Source organism: Pseudonaja textilis, chromosome 1, assembly GCF_049901715.1.
Source record: "Pseudonaja textilis isolate UNSWEBS1 chromosome 1, rPseTex1.2, whole genome shotgun sequence".
In the NCBI taxonomy this organism is placed as follows: Eukaryota; Metazoa; Chordata; class Lepidosauria; order Squamata; family Elapidae; genus Pseudonaja; species Pseudonaja textilis.
Window position 1 is genome coordinate 32,722,682 of NC_141990.1, and position 24,607 is coordinate 32,747,288.

At 40.8% G+C, this 24,607-nt stretch overlaps 1 protein-coding gene across 2 annotated transcripts in view; it reads left to right on the plus strand.

Annotated features, from left to right (window-relative positions):
• Positions 1-24,607, plus strand: part of CLHC1 (clathrin heavy chain linker domain containing 1) — a 48,313-nt gene that overhangs the window by 13,969 nt on the left and 9,737 nt on the right. For both annotated transcript variants that reach the window (XM_026696035.2, XM_087930491.1), the window contains exons 5-7: positions 1,668-1,869; positions 3,109-3,227; positions 13,022-13,109. In XM_026696035.2, the coding sequence (XP_026551820.1) occupies positions 1,668-1,869; positions 3,109-3,227; positions 13,022-13,109 (409 nt within the window). The remainder of the gene's footprint in view (positions 1-1,667; positions 1,870-3,108; positions 3,228-13,021; positions 13,110-24,607) is intronic.

Sequence of the window (24,607 nt, forward strand, 5' to 3'; positions counted from 1 at the left end):
GCCAATCTTGGTGTTCTCTGGCAAATGCCAAACGTCCTGCACAGTGTTGGGCTATAAGCACAACCCCCACCTGTGGACGTTGGGCCCTCATACCACCCTCATGAGTCTGTTTCTGATCGTTTGAGCAGCCACATGAACATTTGTGGCCCGCTGGAGGTCATTTTGCAGGGCTCTGGCCTCCTGTCCCTCCTTGCACAAAGGCGGAGGTAGCGGTCCTGATGCTGGGTTGTTGCCCTCCTACGGCCTCCTCCACATCTCCTGATCTACTGGCCTATCTCCTGGTAGCACCTCCATGCTCTGGACACTATGCTGACAGACACAGCAAGCCTTCTTGCTACAGCTCTCATTGATGTGCCATCCTGGATGAGCTGCACTACCTGAGCCACTTGTGTGGGTTATAGACACCGTCTCATGCTACCACTAGAGTGAAAGCACCGCCAGCATTCAAAAGTGACCAAACCATCAGCCAGAAAGCATAGGAATTGAGAAATGGTTTGTGGTCACCACCTGCAGAACCACTCCTTTATTGGGGATGTCTTGCTTACTGCCTATGCTTTCCACCTGTTGTCTATTCCATTTGCACAACAGCATGTGAAATTGATTGTCAATCAGTGTTGCTGCCTAAGTGGACAGTTTGATTTCACAGAAGTGTGATTGACTTGGAGTTACATTATGTTGTTTAAGTGTTCCCTTTATTTTTTGAGCAGTGTATTTTTTAAAATGGATGAATACTCAGGATGAAACTTAAATTAACACATGCAATATATGAAAGAATAGAATGAATACTCTGAATAGCAGACTCAATTCTACTCTTTCATATATTGCATGTGATAGTTAAGCAAACCTCTCTGCTGACTTTGAAGTTTGGTTTATAATAACAAAATGCTTTTTTGTTATAACAGAATTTGTATACCGATAGTTTGAGACAGGGGAAGGTCAGTCCCCTTACCCGGTTCCTGTGTGTGTGAGAGAGAAACAGAGAGAAACGGTGAAACTCTTTCAAACAGCGTTGCCATTTCTCTCTCTCTCTCTCTCTCTCTCTCTCTCTCTCTCTCTCTCACACACACACACACACACACACACACACTTGATTGCTTGAAAAGGACAGGCTGCGCTTTGCTTCTACCATGAGACTCTCCCCCCAAGCCTTCAGTGTATCCCAGGACTGCAACGCTGAAGGCTCGGCAGGAAAATGGGAAGGGGGATTTTCCTGCCTGTCCTCCTTTTCTCAGTCTGTGCTGAGCTTAAGAAAAGTACAGTCAGGAAAATCCCCCTACCCATTTTCTTGCTGGATGTTCCCACTTCCAAGCCTTCAGCATATCCCAGGATTGCAACGCTGAAGGCTCAGCAGGAAAATGTTGTTTAGAAAAGACATGCAGGCCCAGATCAGCTGTTTTGTGGACAACGTTCAGACTCTGAAAGTGGTGCAGATCAGCTGTTTACTGAGCCATGGAGGCGCTAAGTGGGAGGGGCAGCTCGCAGCCCCCACCCTTCTCAGTATGGGGAAAAATAGGGAAAAATATAAGACCTCCCTGAAATTAAGACCTGCTGGCTTTTTTGGTGAAAAAATATAAGACTCACTCTTATTTTCAGGGAAACACGGTAGTTTGAATTTATAGACTGTCAGTATGACCACTGATGGAAACTTTCCTCCTTTTTTTCAATAGGTCTTAACTTGAAAGACTCTCTTGATATAGATGCCCTTTCTAACCACTTAGATCATCTACAACAAAGGTTGAAGGAGTTGAAAGAAGACATGCTGACAAAATACATTCCCATAGAAAACACAGCCAATGTTGAAGGAGACATGAATCACGCTCTTCAAAAGCGAAATAGGGCTGAAAAGAATAATGAAAACCTGAAGTTTTGGTATAAAGGTCCCTTTTACAATATGCACTTACTTATTTGAAGTATTTCCCTTTCAATTAATTTTTTGAATAGAGAGAATAGCTATAATAATTTTGTCCACTTTATTTTCATCAGTTTAAAGCAATGACTTAGAATAGATCCTAGAATTGTAATTTCTAAAATTGTATAATAGCAACTGTGGTCAGATTAGCACTCAACAGAAACTCAACAACCCTCAACTGGAACACAGCAGTCATTAATAGGTTTAATGGAGAAAATCAGTGCATAGAAGACATATTAATTCCAGGCATTTGGGTCAGAATGTTAGGTGATTTCTCTATGTATTTCTCTTAAAATGTGTTTATTATTTTATCCCTGATGCTAGGAGTTCTTTGCCATCCAAAGTGACCACTGTGAGATGAGTGGCCAAATAAATAAATATTTTCCATATTTAAAGCTTGGTTCCTGGTATTCCTAATACTATTAAATATAATAATAATTATTATCTAATAATAATTTACAATAATAGATTTTTATGAAACAACCAGTTGAAGTTTATTGGCAACATACATTACAGTACAAAATACCCCCACATAAAATCTGAGAAAGCCAGTCAGTCAGAATAACTAGTATTTGATTAATAGATCGGTGATATTATATAATATTAATAACTTTGATAATTAAAAATAAATTTAATTAGTATGTTTTGTGTAAGAGCTTGTTCATGTATTATATCATGAATGTACATTCCACTAAAATATCAGAAGAGCCTGCTGAATCAGGCCAACTCCCAGTATTTTGTTTTTCAGAGTTGACAATCAAATTCTTTTGGATGCTTGCAAACAGAAAACAAAAAAAAACAGAATTATTTTTTCCACCATTGTTCTTTTTAACTAAATGTGGAACTAAAGTTAATATTGTGAATGAACCCACTTAATCAAATAGAAGTAAATACAGTCTAGCAAGGGACTTTCTGATAATATGCATATGAAACCCATTTTTAACATGGAGATTTGCCAGTATAGGAAACTCTTCAGATCAGTTAATACTTCTTGCAACCATAACTGTAGTGTTGTTATGTATGTGTATATTACGTGTCACTGACAAATTTAGACATTGGGGAAATTCTTTTTCTCAGGAAGCTTGTCTTGTGTTTTTATACAACAGAATAAAATAATATGGTAAGGACAATCTTGGAGAATTCAAACTACAGGGGATACTGATACAGTCACATTTTAACCAATATTCTCCTTTTTATAGTTTTTATCGGCTAACTCGGTTTGCAAATGTGATTACTATCTGGGAGAATACGGACAAGAATATTGACACACTGCAGCAGCTCATCCATCAAATGATAGAAAATGAGAAACTTGCAAAAGGTAAAAAAACACATTAGACTTCATCTTTTTACCACAAATCAGAAAAAATACATATTTCTGGTGGTGCGCTAAAGTAAATGTGTCTCTGTTATGCTGGAAAAACACTGTGCTATTTATTTGCAGAAATAGGGCTTATATTGTTTTTACTGTTCTTTATTGGGCCTTCTTATCTATACCTATATTGTGGGAACTGCATTGATTGCCAATAGATTTCTGGATGCATTTTGTAGTGTGCTAATTACAACCTATAAAAGCGTTGTAGCATAGGTCCTTGTTATCTGTGAGACTGTCCTAAAAATCATTAACATTTTAATAAACAGTAAAAATTAATGCAAATTAAATTAAAAGAAAAATGAAAATGAAAATGCAGAAAAAAAGAAAAAAGTAGAAGGGAAAAAAAGCCAAAGATAATAATAAAGAAGTTACTTCCAACCTTAATCACACCAAATACACATGTACTGTTGGAAGAAATATCCATCTGGTTCAGTTCCAAGTGAGGAGAAAAACACCGCAAACATGGAGGCTGATTGGAAAGATGGTTTATTGGTGAACATGGGTTTAAGGTCCACATGGGTTTGAGGTCCTGGGCAGCTGACCAAATGGAATGGAGAGTGAGGGTTAGGATTAGGATTATACCCTCTCTTGGGCCTTGCCCTTGAGCGTCCTGTTCCTGTGAATACAAGAAATACAAGAATACAAGAAATGTATTCTATTGGCTGTAGTCAGACTCCCATGGGGCCATGGCTAATTTTATAGGTTGTCTAAGTCAAGCTTGATTGAAGCGTGGGCTGATGCAATGAAGGGGCTTATTATGTAGTTCCTATTGTGGCAGAATGGCTTTGCCCTCCCATCATCCTGGAGCTGAAGATCTTTTGCTTTGTAGATAAACTGGCCCAGTCCTTCTCAGTGGGCACCAAATATCTGCTGGGGCCAGGGAGCTGAGGCTGAGTTTCTGTCTCCCTTAAGATTTTTTTTTTTTGGTAAAAGTTTTATTGGGTTTTCACAAAACATAATAGAAATCAAACATCTTTTTTTGAGAGCAGCATGATTCCAGGTTATCACATCTCCATACAGACATAATCTGTTACATATTCATCTTTGTATTCAATTTCATATCTTATCACTATTTTATCAATTTTTCAATAATTCTTCTCTTCCCTTACTTTCCTCAGCCTTATTTTATAATTATCTCATTCCTTTCTAATTCAATTACATATCTTTTTCTAAATTTCTATATCTTTCTAGTCATTGTACTTGTACTTTTGTCTGTCCTACTTACAATTTCATAGATTCTTTTCCATCATCATCCCGAAAAAGAAGAGAAAGAAGAAAATTCCCTCCCCTTCCAGGCATTAAAAAGCAAGGTTCCCCTAATAATTAACGAATAGAGTGTCACCTTTATATTTTAAAATTATTATCCTTTCAAATCTCATTAAACATTTAATTTATACATTATACAATTATAACATTCAATTTCTAATATCTATTTTATATCATATAACTCTTATCAACCGAATTCCACTTGTTATTTTCCCTTAACAATACACTTAATTCTAAAAAAAGAAAAAAATATATAAAAATAATGAATAAAATGATTAATCCATTCAAATTCATCCTGACAACTGATATTGATTTCATTATAAATCTTTCACATTTCTCTTCAATTGTATTTTATAAATCCTTGAAAACAATTAAATTATTTTCATTCATTCCTCTTATTTGCTAGCAAGCATTCCATTACATCACAATATCAGTTTTATCTTTCACTTTAATCACTTATGCTTCATATTTTCTAGCTCATTACTATTTCTAATATAACAATATATCTTGTACCCTTGCAGAATCCTCTCTTTTAATTTATATTTTTAACCTTTATCTTTATGTCTTTTAAGTTGGCTAATACCTTTAATCCTTCTATGTTTCCCCTGTTTCTTTATTTCCTGTTTCTATCCCTTATAACTTGGTTTCCTTTTTATCTTTCCCCTCTTTTTCTCTCCACCCTTTTTGTCCCCCTGTCTCTCTGATTCTCCCTTCTGTAATCTTCTCTTCTGCTTCTTCCTAATGTTATATTTACTTTTCAAACTATTCTTTTTTTTAGTTGTTTCTCCAAGGCTTAACTTTTTAACTCCTTTCCCCCCTTTTTCCATTTTTACCTCACATTGCATTGTTTGGTCGTAAAAGATGGCTTCTTCTTTGTCCAGCCCTTCTTGTTCTTCAAGTGTTTATTGTTGTTTTTCATAGTTCAAAATCTCCATTTCTAAAAATTGAAATGTGAAGCCAAAGGATCCTCTTCCCGCTTGTGACTCTTCTTTCATTTTTTTAAGTTCCATTTTTAATTCCTCACGGAGTACTGCCATTTTAAACACTTTTAAACAACCACTCGATTGATTTTAATTCAAAACACTAAAAATCCAACACCCAAAATTCCAAAAATCACAAGTAATCCAAAGCTCTCCACACCACAAGCCAGGCAAACACCTGGGCACAAACAGATCCCCCCTGATACCTCCAGCTCAAACACACCCCAATCAGGCACCCAGATGAAACCTAGCTTCCTAACTAATGATAGCCATCCATTTACCTGGAGCCAAGCTGCACTAAACGCCTCCAATAAAGTAACACAACGTTGCCAGCCAATCAAGATACAAAAAGAGCCAAAAAACAGACAGGAGATATTAGAAACACCAATCAAGCAGAACACAGCAAACTCCAAGACCAATAAACACAGACTAAGACTCCCAACCAATCAGGATGAAGAAAAAACCATTCTGGCACAGCAATAGGCTGCCCCAAATTTAAATCTGAAACCACTGTAAAAGTCTGACTCACAGATGAACACTATACAGAAGCCTGATGATGGAAGATGAGATGCTGCCGAAACGTTGCTACAACTTTAAAAGTACAACTACAATGACGTGGGAAAATACCCGAACAAAGCTGAATGCCATATATATATATATATATATATATATATGTGGATCTTTGGTTGTTCGGGTTTTCTCCCGCGTAAGATTCGAAGTATCTAGGCAACGTTTCGATGAAGTCTCATTCAACATCTTCAGGCTTCTGTCTCCGGCTCTGTGCTTCTCAGAGTAATGTGAGATTGCAGCTGCTTCCTCCTTTTAACTGCCAGTGGGGGTGGGACTTGATTGGGTGGGGGCTTGGCTGTGTTCTGATTGGGTGGGGTGTGTTCTCATTGGTAAGGGGTTTGGCTGTGTTCTGATTGGTTGGGGGTTTAGCCGTGTTCTGATTGGTTGGAGGCGTGTTCTGTTCAGGTGGGGGCTTGGTTGTGCTCAGGTTAGTCTTAGTTGCTGGGGGATTTGAGCTGGTGAGTTGTGATCTTGCTGTTTGGCTTCGAGTTCGTGGTCCTTCTGCATCTTCATAGTGGGTGTCGGTTTGCTTCATGTATGGCTCGGAGGGGTTTGAAGTGGGTAGTGATGCAGCTGCCGTGCAGCTTCTGGTCCATGGTCGTGTCTCATCTTCTGAGTGGGTGGGAGTCTGTTTTCTACATGGAAGTGTGGTGGTGGCATCTTGTGTGGCTCTCATGGGTGTGGGTCTGGTGTCCTTCTTCATGTTAGGTACTCGTCTGTTCATGAGGGCGGGTTTCCAAATGGCTGGAAGGCGGAGGTGTCATCTCGTTTGTTCATGCTGTGTGGGCGTTTTCTATCTCTATGGCTTCTCTGATTATTCTGCTGTTGAAGTGTTCGGTTTTGGCGATAGTTCTGGTATTTTTAAAATCAATTTCATGTCCTGTGGCTTTGAGGTGTTGGACCAGGGAAGAGGTCGTTTCTTCTTTTTTGATTGAGTTCTTATGTTCTTCAATGCGTGCACTTATTCTTCTGTTAGTTTGTCCAATGTATGTGGTAGGGCAGGCAGTGCAGGGGATTTCGTATACTCCTTGGTTTTCTAATTCGATTTTGTCTTTGGGGTTTCTTAGGATGGTGGATATTTTTCTGTTTGTGCAGAATGCTGTTTTGATGTTGTGTTTTTGGAGGATCTTGCTAATTTTGTCTGTAGTGCCTTTTATATATGGGAGGAGGGCTTTGCCGTTTTCTTGTTCTCTGTCTTGGATTTTGGTTGGGGTTTCTTTTTGGATTAGGTGGGTAATCTTGTGTCTTTGGAATCCATTGGCTGCAAGTACGTTGGTGAGAGTGTGTAGTTCGGTTTTTGGTGTTGTTCATCGGCTAAGCATTTTGTTCTGGAGATGAGTGTCTTGGCTACGGAATTGATCTGTGCTGGGTGGTGGTGTGAGAGTGCATGTAGATAGCGGTTAGTATGTGTTTTCTTCTGGTAGATGGTGTGTCCTAGGGAGCCATTGGATCTTTTGTATACCAAGACATCTAGGAAGGGAAGTTGGTTGTTGGCTTCTGTTTCCATGGTGAATTGTATTTTGGGGTGTAGGCTGTTGAGGTGTGTGAGGAAGTTGTTCAGTTTTTCTTTCCCATGTGGCCAGATTATGAAGGTGTCATCTACGTATCTGAGCCAGAGTTTGGGTTTGTGGTTGTATTTTTCTAGAGCTTGTGTTTCAAAGTGTTCCATGTAGAGGTTTGCGATGACAGGTGAGAGGGGTGATCCCATGGGTGCTCCTTCTATTTGTTTGTACTTTTGTCCATTGTAGGTGAAGTATGTATTGGATAGGCAGTGGTTGGTTAGATCTAGGATGTGCTTGGGGGGGTTGTATTTGTTTTGGATGGCTGTCAAGGCTTCTTTTATTGGCACTTGGGTGAAGAGGGATATGACATCGAAGCTTACTAATAGGTCGCTAGGTTGTAAGTTTTGTTTCTTTATGATCTCGATGAATTGGAATGAGTTTCTTACGTGGGAGTTGATGGATTCTGTCTGGAGAGCCGAAACACAGACCACCCTCAAGACAGACACACACACCAACAAACTCAGGAAATTACAACAATGCCAGAAACCAACTCCCCCTCCCCCACAGCCACACATGAAACAAACATTGCACAACATCTCAGACAAGATCCTCACTGAAGCCGAAACCAAGGTCCTTTCAAAAGGATTCAACTTTGCTGTCGCTCCCAAACACATCCCCACAGAAACCATCATATGCGGAGTTGAAACCAGCCTGACCAAAACCAACCCTGATGATGCTAACAAAATCAGACTTGAAATCACCAACATCCTCTGCACTAGCAAACCACCCAAAAGCAACTTATCCAAAGAAGAACAAACTGCACTACTTAACCTGAAAGAAGACACCAGCATAATAATCCTACCAGCAGACAAGGGCAACGCGACAGTGGTTATGAACACATCTGACTACCAAACCAAGCTAACCAACCTACTCCAAGACCCCACATACAAACCCCTAAAGACAGACCCCACCACCTACCTAGAAAAACTACCAAATCCAAAATAAAAGCCTCCCCCATCAGTGAAGAAATCCAGCAACGAATCATACCCAGAGAAAAATCATCCAGATGCCCCAAGCTTTATGGTCTCCCCAAAATACACAAAGAAGGAACCCCACTCAGACCAATAGTCAGCTCCATAGGCTCACCTCTACAAAACCTAGCCAAATTTCTCGCCAAACAACTACAACCTTATGCAGAATCCATCAACTCCCACGTAAGAAACTCATTCCAATTCATCGAGATCATAAAGAAACAAAACTTACAACCTAGCGACCTATTAGTAAGCTTCGATGTCATATCCCTCTTCACCCAAGTGCCAATAAAAGAAGCCTTGACAGCCATCCAAAACAAATACAACCCCCCCAAGCACATCCTAGATCTAACCAACCACTGCCTATCCAATACATACTTCACCTACAATGGACAAAAGTACAAACAAATAGAAGGAGCACCCATGGGATCACCCCTCTCACCTGTCATCGCAAACCTCTACATGGAACACTTTGAAACACAAGCTCTAGAAAAATACAACCACAAACCCAAACTCTGGCTCAGATACGTAGATGACACCTTCATAATCTGGCCACATGGGAAAGAAAAACTGAACAACTTCCTCACACACCTCAACAGCCTACACCCCCAAAATACAATTCACCATGGAAACAGAAGCCAACAACCAACTTCCCTTCCTAGATGTCTTGGTATACAAAAGATCCAATGGCTCCCTAGGACACACCATCTACCAGAAGAAAACACATACTAACCGCTATCTACATGCACTCTCACACCACCACCCAGCACAGATCAATTCCGTAGCCAAGACACTCATCTCCAGAACAAAATGCTTAGCCGATGAACAACACCAAAAAACCGAACTACACACTCTCACCAACGTACTTGCAGCCAATGGATTCCAAAGACACAAGATTACCCACCTAATCCAAAAAGAAACCCCAACCAAAATCCAAGACAGAGAACAAGAAAACGGCAAAGCCCTCCTCCCATATATAAAAGGCACTACAGACAAAATTAGCAAGATCCTCCAAAAACACAACATCAAAACAGCATTCTGCACAAACAGAAAAATATCCACCATCCTAAGAAACCCCAAAGACAAAATCGAATTAGAAAACCAAGGAGTATACGAAATCCCCTGCACTGCCTGCCCTACCACATACATTGGACAAACTAACAGAAGAATAAGTGCACGCATTGAAGAACATAAGAACTCAATCAAAAAAAGAAGAAACGACCTCTTCCCTGGTCCAACACCTCAAAGCCACAGGACATGAAATTGATTTTAAAAATACCAGAACTATCGCCAAAACCGAACACTTCAACAGCAGAATAATCAGAGAAGCCATAGAGATAGAAAACGCCCACACAGCATGAACAAACGAGATGACACCTCCCGCCTTCCAGCCATTTGGAAACCCGCCCTCATGAACAGACGAGTACCTAACATGAAGAAGGACACCAGACCCACACCCATGAGAGCCACACAAGATGCCACCACCACACTTCCATGTAGAAAACAGACTCCCACCCACTCAGAAGATGAGACACGACCATGGACCAGAAGCTGCACGGCAGCTGCATCACTACCCACTTCAAACCCTCCGAGCCATACATGAAGCAAACCGACACCCACTATGAAGATGCAGAAGGACCACGAACTCGAAGCCAAACAGCAAGATCACAACTCACCAGCTCAAATCCCCAGCAACTAAGACTAACCTGAGCACAACCAAGCCCCCACCTGAACAGAACACGCCTCCAACCAATCAGAACACGGCTAAACCCCAACCAATCAGAACACAGCCAAACCCCTTACCAATGAGAACACACCCCACCCAATCAGAACACAGCCAAGCCCCCACCCAATCAAGTCCCACCCCACTGGCAGTTAAAAGGAGGAAGCAGCTGCAATCTCACATTACTCTGAGAAGCACAGAGCCGGAGACAGAAGCCTGAAGATGTTGAATGAGACTTCATCGAAACGTTGCCTAGATACTTGAATCTTACGCGGAGAAAACCCGAACAACCAAAGATCCACATATAAATACCATGAGAACCTCAGAAAACAAATATATATATATATATATATATATATATATATATATATATATATATATATATTCATTCTTAAGTTTTCGCTGGTACTTACATGCATGGCACTCAGCTCTGTTCGGGTATTTTCCCACGTCATTGTAGTTGTGCTTTTAAAGTTGTAGCAACGTTTCGGCAGAATCTCATCTGCCATACTGTATACATACATACATACATACATACATACATACATGGATCTTTGGTTATTTGGGTTTTCTCCTGCATAAAATTGGAAGTATCTTGGCGACGTTTCGACGAAATCTCATTCATCATCTTCAGGCTTGTGTCTTCGGCTTTGTGCTTCTCGGAGTAATGTGAGCTTGCAGCTGCTTCTTCCTTTTAACTGCTAGTGGGGGTGTGACTTGATTGGGTGGGGGCTTGGCTGTGTTCTGATTGGGTGGAGGTGTGTTCTCATTGGCTGGGGTTTTGTCTGTGTTCTGATTGGTTGGGGGTTTGGCTGTGTTCTGATTGGCTGGGGGTGTGTTCTGTTCAGGTGGGGGCTTGGTTGTGCTCAGGTGAGTCTTAGTTGATGGGGGATTTGAGCTGGTGAGCTGTGATCCTGTTGTTTGGCTTCGCGTTCGTGGTCATGCCACATCTTCATGATGGGCGTCCATTCACTTCATGTATGGGTCGGAGGGGTTTGAAGTGGGTAGTGATGCAGCTGCGGTATGGCTTCCGGTCCGTGGTCATGTCTCATCATCTGTGTGGGTGTGAGTCTGCTTTCTACGTGGAGCTGTGGTAGCATCTTGTGTGGACCTCATGGGTGTGGGTCTGGTGTCATTCTTCATGTTAGGTACTCGTTTGTTAATGAGGGCAGGTTTCCAAATGGCTGGTAGGCGGGAGGTATCATTTCGTTTATTCATGATGTGTGGGTGATTTTCTATCTCTATGGCTTCTCTGATAATTCTGTTGTTGAAGTGTTGAGTTTTGGTGATAGTTCTGGTATTTTTAAAGTCGATCTCATGTCCTGTGGCTTTGAGGTGTTGGACCAGGAAAGAGGTTGGTTCTTCTTTTTTGATTGAGTTCTTGTATTCTTCAATGTGTGTACTTATTCTTCTGTTGGTTTGTCCGATGTATGTACCCCCCCACCCAATCAGAACACAGCCAAGCCCCCACCCAATCAAGTCACACCCCCACTAGCAGTTAAAAGGAAGAAGTAGCTGCAAGCTCACATTACTCCGAGAAGCACAAAGCTGAAGACACAAGCCTGAAGATGATGAATGAGATTTCATCAAAACGTCGCCAAGATACTTCCAATTTTACATGGGAGAAAACCCGAATAACCAAAGATCCACATACAAATACCCACAAAAACCTCAGAAAAGACATATGTATATGTATGTATGTGTGTATGTATGGTATTCAGCTTTGTTCGGGTATTTTCCCACGTCATTATAGTTGTGCTTTGAAAGTTGTAGCAACGTTTCGGCAGAATCTCATCTGCCATCATCAGGTTTCTGTATAGTGTTCGTCTGTGAGTCAGACTTTCATAGCCTTTTCTGTTTTCTGTGAAAGTCTGACTCACAAACGAACACTATACAGAAGCCTGATGATGGCAGATGAGATTCTGCTGAAACGTTGCTACAACTTTAAAAGCACAACTATAATGACGTGGGAAAATACCTGAACAAAGCTGAATACCATACATATAAATACCCGTGAAAACTTAAGAAACTTAAGAATGTGTGTGTGTACACACACACACACACACACACACATACACATACAAAGGTTCTGATGGACCTACCTAGGGTTACTAAAAGCCAGATTCAAAGTTCCAATGATCCCTCTGCACGCAGTCACACGACCACACTTAGGCCACTCTATTGCTGGATTGCATTTATGGTCATTTGCATTGTCCTGCAGTTATATGATGGTTTTGCCAAAATTTGGCAATTACTTCTGGTTTTTGGCAAAAAAAAAGGCCCTATAGAGAACCATTGGTTTGCTTAACAACCATGGCATTTGCATAATGACCGCCATAGAAAGGATTATAAAATTAGGTTGGTCATATAACTGACCCACTTTATGACTGTTATGACTTAACAACCAAAATGGTTAGGCTCCATTATGATCATAAACAGGTACCTGTATCTTGTTTCTTCCTTATCTTTGATTTAACAGCAGAATAAAGAGATCTCCAAAGGCTACAGCAAGGCCTTTGAAATGTAAGCCACAGTTTGAAATAATGAAAGAAAGTGTGTTTCTACTTCAGATGTTCCCCTTGCACAGTTCTTGCTTGGGCTAAAGTGTATTCTTTGTTTTCTAAGTGTGTAAAATATTAACCTCCTGTGGATGGATCTGATCTTTCAGATTCAATTGCTTCTAGTGTCTCAACTGTATTCGAACGAGATCCTTCTAAAAGCAAAGAGGCAGAAGATCTGATTGAATATATTGAAAGGTAAGACAGCAAGGGAGTCTTCTGATACTCTCTCTTTATTTAGGCATATGAAATTGTTTAGTGCACCAAGTACAGTTAACCCTTGGTTTGAAAATGATGTGAAAAGTGCTTTACACAAATGCATCACTTCTTGGTTCTTCACTAAAATAACTATAGAAAAAAGTGGGTACTTAAAAATTGCTTCATTAGTCATTCTTACAGCAGCCACGTTGTGTAAAACTCAAACAAAAATCTGAAAAAAGACAATCTACTTTAATATAGAGCAAATAGAGGTCGCACTAACTCAAAGTATGAAGCATTTCTTCAAATCATCTTTTTTTAAATATATGTTTTATTAATACATTTTATATCACATAAAAATCCATATCTATTAGAGAGGGCGGAGCTGGCGTCATGACGATATGGCATGCGATCTTGGAGGTCTGAGATTGCTGCCAATATCTTTGCTCCTGGATGGTCCAAATGGATCTAAACCATCCCGAAGAGACGGTGAATGTAAAGAGAGCATCCTGTCAATCCCAGGGATACCGCAAAGTCCCTGGTAAATCCAGGAGAAGCTCTTTTTGCCAGTGGCAGAGGCAGCCATTAAAGCTGCTGCAGTTGGGACAGCTCCGAAACGAAAGAGAATGGAAAGAGAAAGTGTGCTAGTTTGGTGAGAATTTTTTCTTTACTTTAAGATTTGAAAGGACACCCTAAGGAAAAGAAAGAATCTGTAAAATTTTAGACAGAAGTGATTAAGGGCAATTTTAAACAGGAAGTCAAAGTAATTTTTTTTATCTTTGCTGGACTTTTTATATATGATTTTATATTTTGAAACTGGACTGGCTTTGTTTCTACCTATTCTTTCTCTCCTTTTTGACTTTATAATATTTTAGGCTAGACACTCCCTTCTAGTCATTTTTTAAAATATCTTTTTCCCTTTTTAATTAATTTTTATTGTACCCTGTTTCTCCAACAATACGACCTCCCCCAATAGGAAGTCCCAGCATGTTTTATAGGCATGAAATGAAATTAAGCCCCTCCCCCCCAAATTAAGGCCTATATTAAAACATGCGAAATGTGGGGGAATGGTGGGGGGGCTTGCCGTTAGGAAGTACTTTTGTTGCACACACGGATATGGTGCTGCCTGCGTTGACTCCGATACAAAGTGCCCCACCAACGCCGAGGTCAACATCCAAGCCGTCACCACCCGTCCGAAGATGCAAGGGGGGGGAATTAAGTCACCCCCAAAAAGACAGCCTAGCCATTTTTTCGGGTCTCAAAAAAAAAAAAAAAAAAAAGGCCCAGCCTTATTATATGAGAAACTCGGTATCTTGTTTGGAAAAGGAGGGGGAAAGTGAAAGCAGAAGAAACTTTGTAACACTGCCAACTAGAGGTTTGGAAATATTCTACCTCTTTTTTTTTTTCTCTTGACCAGACAAAGCTGAGAAAGATCTGAGACTTCTTTTCAAGGACTTTGCCTGTTTGATAAGATAGAGAAAAGAGCATGGGAGAGTATTGTTGCAGGTGCTCTTCTGGGTTTCTATCAGTAGCTGGAGTCTGGTGTTGAAGTTTACAGAAAAAAAAAAGATGATAAACTCTGGAGAAGAGAGTTATAAATTTTAACAAAAGCCTTGGATAACTAAATAAGGTGCAGTGTGCTCTTTTTACTTTTTTTAAGCTGGGCTATTTCTTACTTTAACAAACCCCCTCCTTACTAGCTTACTTTTTGTAACAGCTATTTGGATCTTTGGCCTTTTGGAACTTGTTTTTGCCTTTCTTTTTGTTTTTGAAGTCTCATTTTTACGTTTGCATTTTATTTTAAAGGAAAAGTTTTAGTATTAATGTTTTCCTTCTTTTTTTTTTTTAAGGGAGCAGTCTCTTTTCTTTTTTCTCTCTCCCTTCCTTGTATTCTTTTTTTCTATTTACTTTCCATATTGTTTTTTTTTGTGGCTTTTTTTGTACATCTTTTTATAACTGAGACTTTTTAATTGGATTAAGGTGTTGAAGAACCTGAAGAACTTTTTTTTTCTTCTTTAGTTTTTTATTTTCTATATTTCCACCTCTTCCAGGATTTAACAATTTTTTCCTTTTTCTGTTTATGGTCTTTTCTTCCATTTTTGAGTTTTTACTGCTAAAATCGATTGGATTAAGGTATACAAGAACCTGAAGATATTTTATTATTATTATTATTATTATTATTATTATTAGTAGTAGTAGTAGTAGTAGTAGTAGTAGTAGTAGTATTTAGCTTCTTTTTTCCCACTATTTTTACTTGGAATTACAATTGGTTATTTCACAAGTGGATTAAGGTCTAGAAGAACGTGAAGATTTTGAATTGTCTGAAATGAGTAGGAAACTAACAGCGGCTGGTCCTTCAACTTCTACTTCTTCCTCTTCCCCACCTGGAGGACAACGCTCAATACAGACGATGTTACAGAAAGAAAAAGAACAGTAAAAGGTGACGCTTCAGATGATTATGCAAGGAATTCAAAATATACAAATAAGAACAGAGAATATTGAAAAGAGAACAGAGAACATTGAACAAAGAACAGGAAAAACTGATGAAAAGGTGGAGAACATACAACAAATGATGATGAAGTATGATGAGAGATTCCAAAAAATTGAAGAAGATAAACAAAGAGATAAAAAGATTGGAGATATTGATAGCAGATTAACTGTGGTTAAACAAGATAAAAGTGGGATGCTGAGATGGGAGATGGGAGATGGACAGATCAGAATTTTATCTCAGATTCCAAAACATAGAGGAAGAAAAGGGACAAAACGTAACTGAGATAATGATAGAAATTTTGGCTGAAGCTCTGGAAATAAACAAAGAGAAGATGATGGATGGAATAGACAAGGTTTATCGAGTTTTCACAAGATATGCAATGAGAAATAGCTTACCAAGAGAAGTTCACATCAGATTTAGAAAGAAAGCCATTAAAACGCAAATATTGCAAGTGGCAAGAGAGAAAACATTGAAATATAAAGATAAGGAGATTGTGGTCCTAAAACAAGTACCCAGAAGAGTGAGAGAGATGAGAAGAGAATACCAATTTCTGACTAAAATTCTACTTTAAAAAGAGGTGAATTATAGATGGTTGATTCCAGAAGGTTTAATGTTCACATGGCAAGAACAGAGATATAGAATTGATTCAATTGAGAAAGCTGAATTATTTTATACAGAATATTTTGGAGGGAAAGAGGAGGAGACAGAAAAAGAAATGTCACTAATTGAATTCCAAGAGGACTGCCAAATAGTGTCTGAAAAAGAAGAAGGTGCAGTAGGTGGAAAGGTGGAAGTTAAAGAACATGAACCAAGATCTACGAGAGCTGCTAAACCTACCTATAAAATATAATCATGGAAGAGAAAAAACTGATTACAATTAACATAAACAGACTTATTCAGCTGTTAAAAGAAGGAAAACTTTCCATAAATTAGAGAAATTAAAATTTGATATAATCTGCCTACAAGAAGTACATATTAAAAAACAACATGAACAAACACTGATACCACCAAAACTAGGGAAAATATTTACTTCTTTGACACAATGCAGGAAAAGAGGAGTGGTTTTATACATTAAAGATATTATCCCAGCGAAATTGATCTATACCAATGACGATGGAAGAATACTAATGGTGGAAATAATGGACAATAATATGAAAACACTCCTGATTGCAATCTATGCCCCGAATGACAATCAAGAAGGATTTTATAGAAAACTACATATGAAAACAATGGAACTGGACGATGCTAATATACTTATGATGGGAGATTTTAATAGAATTGTAGACAATAAATTGAACTATACAGGACAGAAAACAACAAAGCAAAAGAGAAAGACTCTCCCTAAATCTTTTTTTAAAATGATAGATGAAATAAATTTAAAAGATACATGGAGAGAAAGAAATGGTAAGACTAAACAATGTACCTTCTATTCAAACTGACATTTATCATGGTCCAGAATAGATATGATATGGATGTCAACAGAATTGTTAGCTAATATCCAAGAAATAAATATTGAAACAAGTACTTGGGCAGACCACAATCCAATGACAATTAAATGGAAAGGACAAAGAAGAAGATCTAGATCAGGCTTGTCCAACCTGCGGCCCATGGGCCACATGCGGCCCAGGTCACCTCGTAATGCGGCCCAGTGCCCACCCCAACCATCGTGCCACAGCCAGCGAGAAGGAGGAGGAGAGGCAGGCGCGAGGCGGGGCGAGGCGAGCGCCAGGCCAAGCAGCAAGAGAAAAGGTGGGCGCCGTCAGAGCGCCACCTCCTGCTGTTGCCGCCGCCGGCACCCCCGCCGCTTCTGCCCCCGCCACCGCTGCTGCTTCTGCCCCCGCCACCGCTGCTGCTTCTGCCCGCGCCGCCGCTGCCCGCGCCGTCTCTGCCCCTGCCGCCGCTTCTTCCCCCGCCACCGCTGCTGCTTCTGCCCCTGCCGCCGCTTCCCCCGCCACCACTTCTGCCCCCGCCACCACTGCTGCTTCTGCCCCCGCCGCCGCTGCTGCCCCCACCGCCGCCACTTCTGCCCCGCCGCCACCCCTGCTGCTTCTGCCCCCGCCGCCATTTAGATAAGATTTTGACAGGTACTGATGAAAAGGTGATTAAAAAATTGTATGGATATTTATTAGAAATTAAACTAGAAGAAGAACAAGTTAAAGAAACCATGATAGTTTGGGGGAACAATTTTGGATATGAGATTGATCTAGAGAAATGGCAAAAATTGTGGTCTCAAAATTATAAAATGATAAAGTCAACTGCATATAAAGAAAATTTGTATAAGATGTTTTACAGGTGGCATTTTCCCCCAACAAGAATAGCAAGAATGTTCAAGAACAAATCTGAAAAATGTTGGAAATGTCATTAGATACCTGGCTCATATTACCATATGTGGTGGACTTGTGTGGATGCCAAAAAATATTGGACTAAAATCCACACGTGGTTGGAAAAAATGACAAAAAAGCATATACACTTGAAACCAGAGATATTTTTATTGGGAATTTTACCTGAAATATATAGTAAAGAATTGAAATATCTGATTGTAAATGTATTAACAGTGGCTAGGATTGTATTTGCCAAAATCTGGAAAAATGAGAAAATACCATCACAGGAGGAAATTATTAAGAAAATATTGGAATGTGCTGAAATGAGTAGATTGACATTTGAAATCAGAGAACAAGATGATAAGCAATTTTATAAAATTTGGAATCTATTCTATCAATGGTTAGACAATAAAACATGGTAATGAAATATGTAGAGCTTTAGAAAATAATAAATATATAAAGATGTATTTTTTTCTTATATCTACAAAATGATTGTAGGATAGATTTGAGATGATAATATGAACTGTCATAAAACAAACTAAGTAAAATATGGATTATCTTGTAAAACATGAATGAATAATAGTATAGTCAAATGATTGATTAACAATTATATTAATGTATTTAATATTTGATTGACAATATGAAAATCTATACAATGTAATTGTAATTGAAGACTATGAAATGGAAGCACAAAACAATTTGTAAACCAACCGACACACTGTATGTATGTATGTATGTATGTATGTATATATGTATATATATATGTGTGTGTGTGTGTATATATATATATATATATATATATATATATGGAAGATGGAAAAAAATTGAACACTGTGTTGTCTGGACACAGTTTTAAGTAGAAATGCAACCTTAATCAACAATAATAAGCATAATAAACATATCAGTAATAATTGCAAAATAATAATAGAATTAGTTTATCCATCTTACAAAATTTTCAATTCAAAAATTATTATCTTTTTGATCTTTTTAGATTCTAATCTCTGATTCTATAAATTAACCATTGGTAAAACAAGTCCTAGGTTAAGAAGTATTCTGTTTCTTCCTTTTTTTTCTTTTAAATGTTAATCTATCTTTCTTAGCACATTCTAATATTTTTTAATAACATTTTCATCTGTAGGGATCTCTTCATTTTTCCATTGTTGTGTGAACACAATTCTTGCTACTGTTAATACAAGTAAAATTAAATATATTTTCCCTTTGTCATACTGTTCTGGTAATATACCCAGCAAGAATATCTCTGGTTTCAAATCTATATGTTGGTTTATCATTTTTTCCAACCAAGTATGTCAGCTGGCGCTCCATTCAAAATCCAAGAAAGAAACACTTAGACTCAATTAATAAGAGAGAAGATATCTTTTACTGGAAATCAAGTGGTAGCATCAAAGGAATTCTGAATCTGAGAAAATGAGTGCGTAAATCACATATACAAAGTGATGGCAACGTTCCCACCCACAATAGTTCAAACTCTCCATCCAGTTAACATTTGTATGTAATGTCATGTGGGCATCTTCAGGTGGTGATGAGGCATCTGTCCATTGACCTTGGCCTATTTTGATAAAGAGGTGCGCTTGCGCATAGCATAAGAAAGAAGCATAAACAAGAAACTCCCCCTCCCCCCAACTTATACACTTTATTCTCTCAAACCTCCAGCTCGCTTTCCATAACTATTTCACCCCTCTTCCCCCCGTTACTTATGACAGCCAAAAGATGCAAAGGAAAGGAAAGAAATCTTGAAGGCTGACATTCAGCCCTCCTGCAAAAGAGGCATTAGCCCTATAAAAGAAAGAGAATACAAGATAAAAGAATAGTATACGTGTGACACAATACTACAATATTTTAAGGTTTGTCAGGATATTTAGCACAAAATGCTTGTACAAGCCTAGGGGCTCAAACATCCTTCTCATTCACCCATTCCGACTGGGAAGGATTTCTAGACAACTAAATATTGGAGTCGACCTCTTTGTCTCCTAGAATCCAAAATTTCTTTAATTTCAAAATGTTGTTCACCCTCAATTAGAAGAGGAATGGGGGGATACCCCTGAGCCGGTCTCAGGTCGGAGGTATGTTCAGGTTTCAATAAACTAACATGGAAGACAGGATGGGCGACCTGAATGGTCATGTAGGGCGGGACAAAAACGGACACCAGTGCCACGGTGGGCACGGCACAGGCGATACGAATGAGAATGGCCAGAGGATCCTGGACTTTGCCGACTCCCATGATATGACCATCACGAATACCTGCTTCATTAGGCGAGAATCTCAACTCCTCACCTACCATAGCAGAAACGGGAGCCACCACACACAGATTGACTACATCATCGTACGACGAAGAGCCGCTAAAAACGTGCTCAACGCCAAGGTGTACCCGTACGAATCGAGCAGTCAGCACAGGCCGCTGATGGCGAAGATCAGGATCAGCAAGCCCAAGACCAGGATTGACAAAAGGAATGCAGACCAGCCACGAATCAAGTGGTGGAACCAGAAGAAGATGGCGGGACCCCTCATCAAACCGGAGCAGTTCCTGCAGATGGTCGACGGGCCACAGGAAGCGTGGTCCATGCTGAAGAGCACTGTTCACACTGCCGGCTGCCAACAGCTTGGTTGCACCAAGCCAGGACGGAGACGCATCGAACGAGATACATGGCTCTGGACACCGGAAGTACAAGATGCCGTACACCTGAAGAAACGGCTCTACAAGGCCTTTCTTCAGGACAAGACCAGCGAGAAGCTCTGCGAATACAAGGCGGCCAAAAAGGCAGCCAAGAAAGCAGTAGCGACAGCCAGAAGCTCCCACTACGATGACATCTACGAGATGCTGAACACGCGAGAAGGCGAGAATGAGATCTACCGCCTAGCCAAAAGCAGACACAGGAAGACCCTGGACATTGACCAGTTTCATGGGATCAACGACGAAAGGGGAAATTTGATCGTCAACCCCAGAGGCGCTGCGGAGAGGTGGCGGCAATACTTGAGAAGATCTCCACCGAGGAGTTCCCACACCCACGAACCCCGCGAGGTGACCCAGTTGAAGGCCCAGTCTCAGGCATTTATGCCAGCGAGGTCGCCGACGCCATCAAGGCCATGAAAAACGGTAAGGCAACAGGACCAGACGACATCCCTGCCGACTTCTGGAAAAAGGCACTACCGGGCTCGGCATTGTGGCTGTGCGAGCTGTTCAACAACATCGTCTCCACGGGAAAAGTGCCACACGACTGGTACCGCAGCACCACTGTTCCGATCTGGAAGGGAAAGGGCAGCCCAGCGGACTGCTCCAACTACAGACCGGTCAGGTTACTGTCACACACTATGAAGATCTTTGAACGCGTCCTTGATAAGCGCATTCGGGACATCGTCGACATCAGCGTCAACCAGGCTGGATTCATCAAGAACTGCGGCACCACCGACGCCATCTTCGGTGTGCGGATGCTGATGGAGGCTCACAGAGAGAAGAAAATCCCGCTCCACACCGCCTTCCTAGACTTGGAAAAGGCCTTCGACCGAGTCCCGCACGATCTCATCTGGTGCGCACTGCGAGATCACGGCGTGCCTGAGCTGCTCGTACAATGGGTCCAACTCCTATACAGATGTCACAAAAGCCGTGTAAAGCGGCAGCTGGGATATCAGAGGAGTTTAATATTACCGTCGGCGTACACCAGGGCTCTGCTCTCTCACCACTGCTGTTCATTCTGGTGATGGACACAATTACACACGACCTGTACACGCCCGCCCCATGGACGCTGCTCTACGCCGATGATGTGTTCCTGGCCAACCTGTGCAAGGCTGAACTCGAGCACCGAGTCCAACAGTGGCACACGACCGCCTCGAGCAGTTCGGGCTCCGGCTGAACCTAAAGAAGTCCGAATACCTGACCACTGACAATGAAATGACAGGCTCCATCCACGTGAACGGGCAGGAGCTACCGCGCGCCTCCACCTTCAAGTACCTGGGAACTACTCTTGGGGAAGAAGGCCTACTACAAACTGAGGTGGCAGCCAGGATCAATGCAGCGTGGGGCAAATGGAAGTCCGTCACGGGCGTCCTCTGTGACAAGAAGATGCCGATGCGCCTGAAGGCGAAAATCTATAACTCTGTGGTGCGCCCGTGGCCATATACGGCGCAGAGTGCTGGCCGGCGACCAAAGAAGTCGAAAGCAGACTCCAGATAATGGAGATGCGAATGCTCCGATGGTCGGTAGGCCTCACCCTACTCGATCGCGTCAGGAACGAAGAAGTGCGTAGACGGTTCAACGTCGTGCCCATCCCCACGGTCATGAGGCAGTCCCGGCTACGATGGTTCGGCCACGTGAGCCGCGCCAAGGAAGAATCCATCATCAAATCTGTAATGAAGGTGACTGTCGGAGGAGCGAGACCGCGTGGTAGACCTAAACAACGCTGGATGGACACGATCAAGGCCGATCTAGAGATCGCGAAGGCAGACCCGACACGCGTGGCAGACAGAGAGGTGTGGAAGCAGTACTCAAGGACATTAGCGGACCTCGCCCGAGCGCGAGACAAACGCTGAAGAAAAAGAAGAAGAAGAAGACAGGATGGGTTCATCTAAGGGTTTTTGGTAATTGCAGTTGGACTGCCATGGGATTCACAATTCGTTCAATCGGAAAAGGTGCAACCTATTTAGCCCCCAGCTTTTTTTACTTTTGTGTAGTTTGCAAATATCTAGTGGAAAAGAAAACCTTGTCGCCAACTTGATATTGTTTCTATGGAGCTCTCTTTTTATCTGCAAATTTCTTATGAGCTTGATGAGCATCATCTACTTTAGACAGTGCATCCGCCATGAAGTTCTTCCCTCTTGGGATGTATTTCAATGAAAAATTAAACTGCTTGAAGTACTGCGCCCAGCGAACTTGCTCAGGTGCTTTTCTTATGAATTCTTATGATCCATCCACACCTCAAAGGGGTGTTTTGCCCCCTCTAGAAAATGCCTTCAGGTTAATAGAGCCCAATGAACTGCAAAAGCTTCATTTTCCCAAATGACCCATCTTCTGTCTCAGTTAGTTTACAGGAGGTGTATGCACATGGTTGCAGAGTCCTCGCCTCGTTTGCTTGTAGTAACACCGCCCCCATTGCTACATCACTCACATCAGCTTGGATTACAAAAGGGGCATCTATGTCCAGGTGCTTGAGCACCGGCTCAGTGGCAAACAGTCGTTTCAGCTTCTCAAAAGCAGCTTGACACTCCATGGACCACTCCAACAATCGACTAGGCTTCAGTTTCACATCCCCCTTGGTTTTCAGGAAGTTAGTAATAGGCAATGCAATCTTCACAAAAGCCGGGATAAACTGACAGTAAAAATTAGCAAACCTCAGGAAACTTTTCAATTGCTTCCTGGTGCGGGGACGGGCCCATTCCAAAACGGCGCAAACTTTTCCTGGATCCATTTCTATACTGTCATGTGATATACGATAGCCCAAATAGTCAAATTTCTCTTGGTGAAACTCACACTTGGATAACTTCACGTACAGTTCAGCAACTCGAAGTTTTTTCAAAACCGATCGCACCACTTTCACATGTTCATCAAGAGTCTCAGTGTAGATAAGAATATCATCAAGATAAACCAGTACCCCTTTGTATAAATGTTCATGCAAAACCTCATTTATCATTTGCATGAATACCGCAGGGGGCCCCTGTAGACCAAACGGGAGAACGTTGAACTGGAAGCATCCCATTGGTCAATTAAAAGCACTTTTCCGTTCATCTCCCTCCTTAATTTGAATTTGGTAATAAGCTTCTCAAATCGAGTTTCGTAAAAAATTTTCCCTTTGGCCAGGTGGGCCAACATGTTCTTCATTAAAGGGAGGGGTTACACGTTCTCCACCACCCCCTCCTCCCCTCGCTACTTATGACAGCCGAAAGATGCAAAGCAAAGGAAAGAAATCTTGAAGGTTGACAGTGTATTTTATTTATGGATAGCATGAACCTGATATCTGATTGAATTCCCAACATTTAGCTGATAAATTTTCATACATGTTTGATAGTCTCATTGGTGGTAGATGCCACCTATAAGACATTTTATATAAGTTCTCCTTATAAGCCATTGACATAGTTAGCTTACAATTTCTGTCTCACAATTTCTTGCATTTATCTATTGGGTAGCCAAAACTTTTCACCCACCTTATCATTGTTTCTTTCACTTGTTCTTCTTCCAGTTTAATACTCAATAAATAATTGTACATTTTTAAATTAATTTTTCATCTGTCCCTAGTGTCAGTAGTGCCAGCAATCGCCCTAAATTAAATCATGATTCTCGAGCCAAACTTCAAAAAACTTCAAAAGATTTATTAGAGGTGATATACTGACATTGCCCTGTATGAAGCCAACTCTGGCATATGTAATTTACATCACCTGTGACCTGTTTCCCCCCTCCCCCCTGGGTGTCTCATAAACCAGAATCTCCAATTAAGCACATGGGTGTCATCAATCACGTTCTCCAATTAAATATATTTGCAGGCAAAAGCTCTGGTAGTGTAGTTACAATCTTTTAAAGATAAGTGTTGGAATGTACTTTTGATTTCAAACTACTGCACTGCTCTTCCAGATTTCCTTCCTCCAAACCCCCTCCCTTTTTTATGGCAACTACTAAAACAGGCATAGGAATGTTTTATGAGTTGACACCTAGTACCGTAGTATTTGATCTAGTTCTGTTGGTT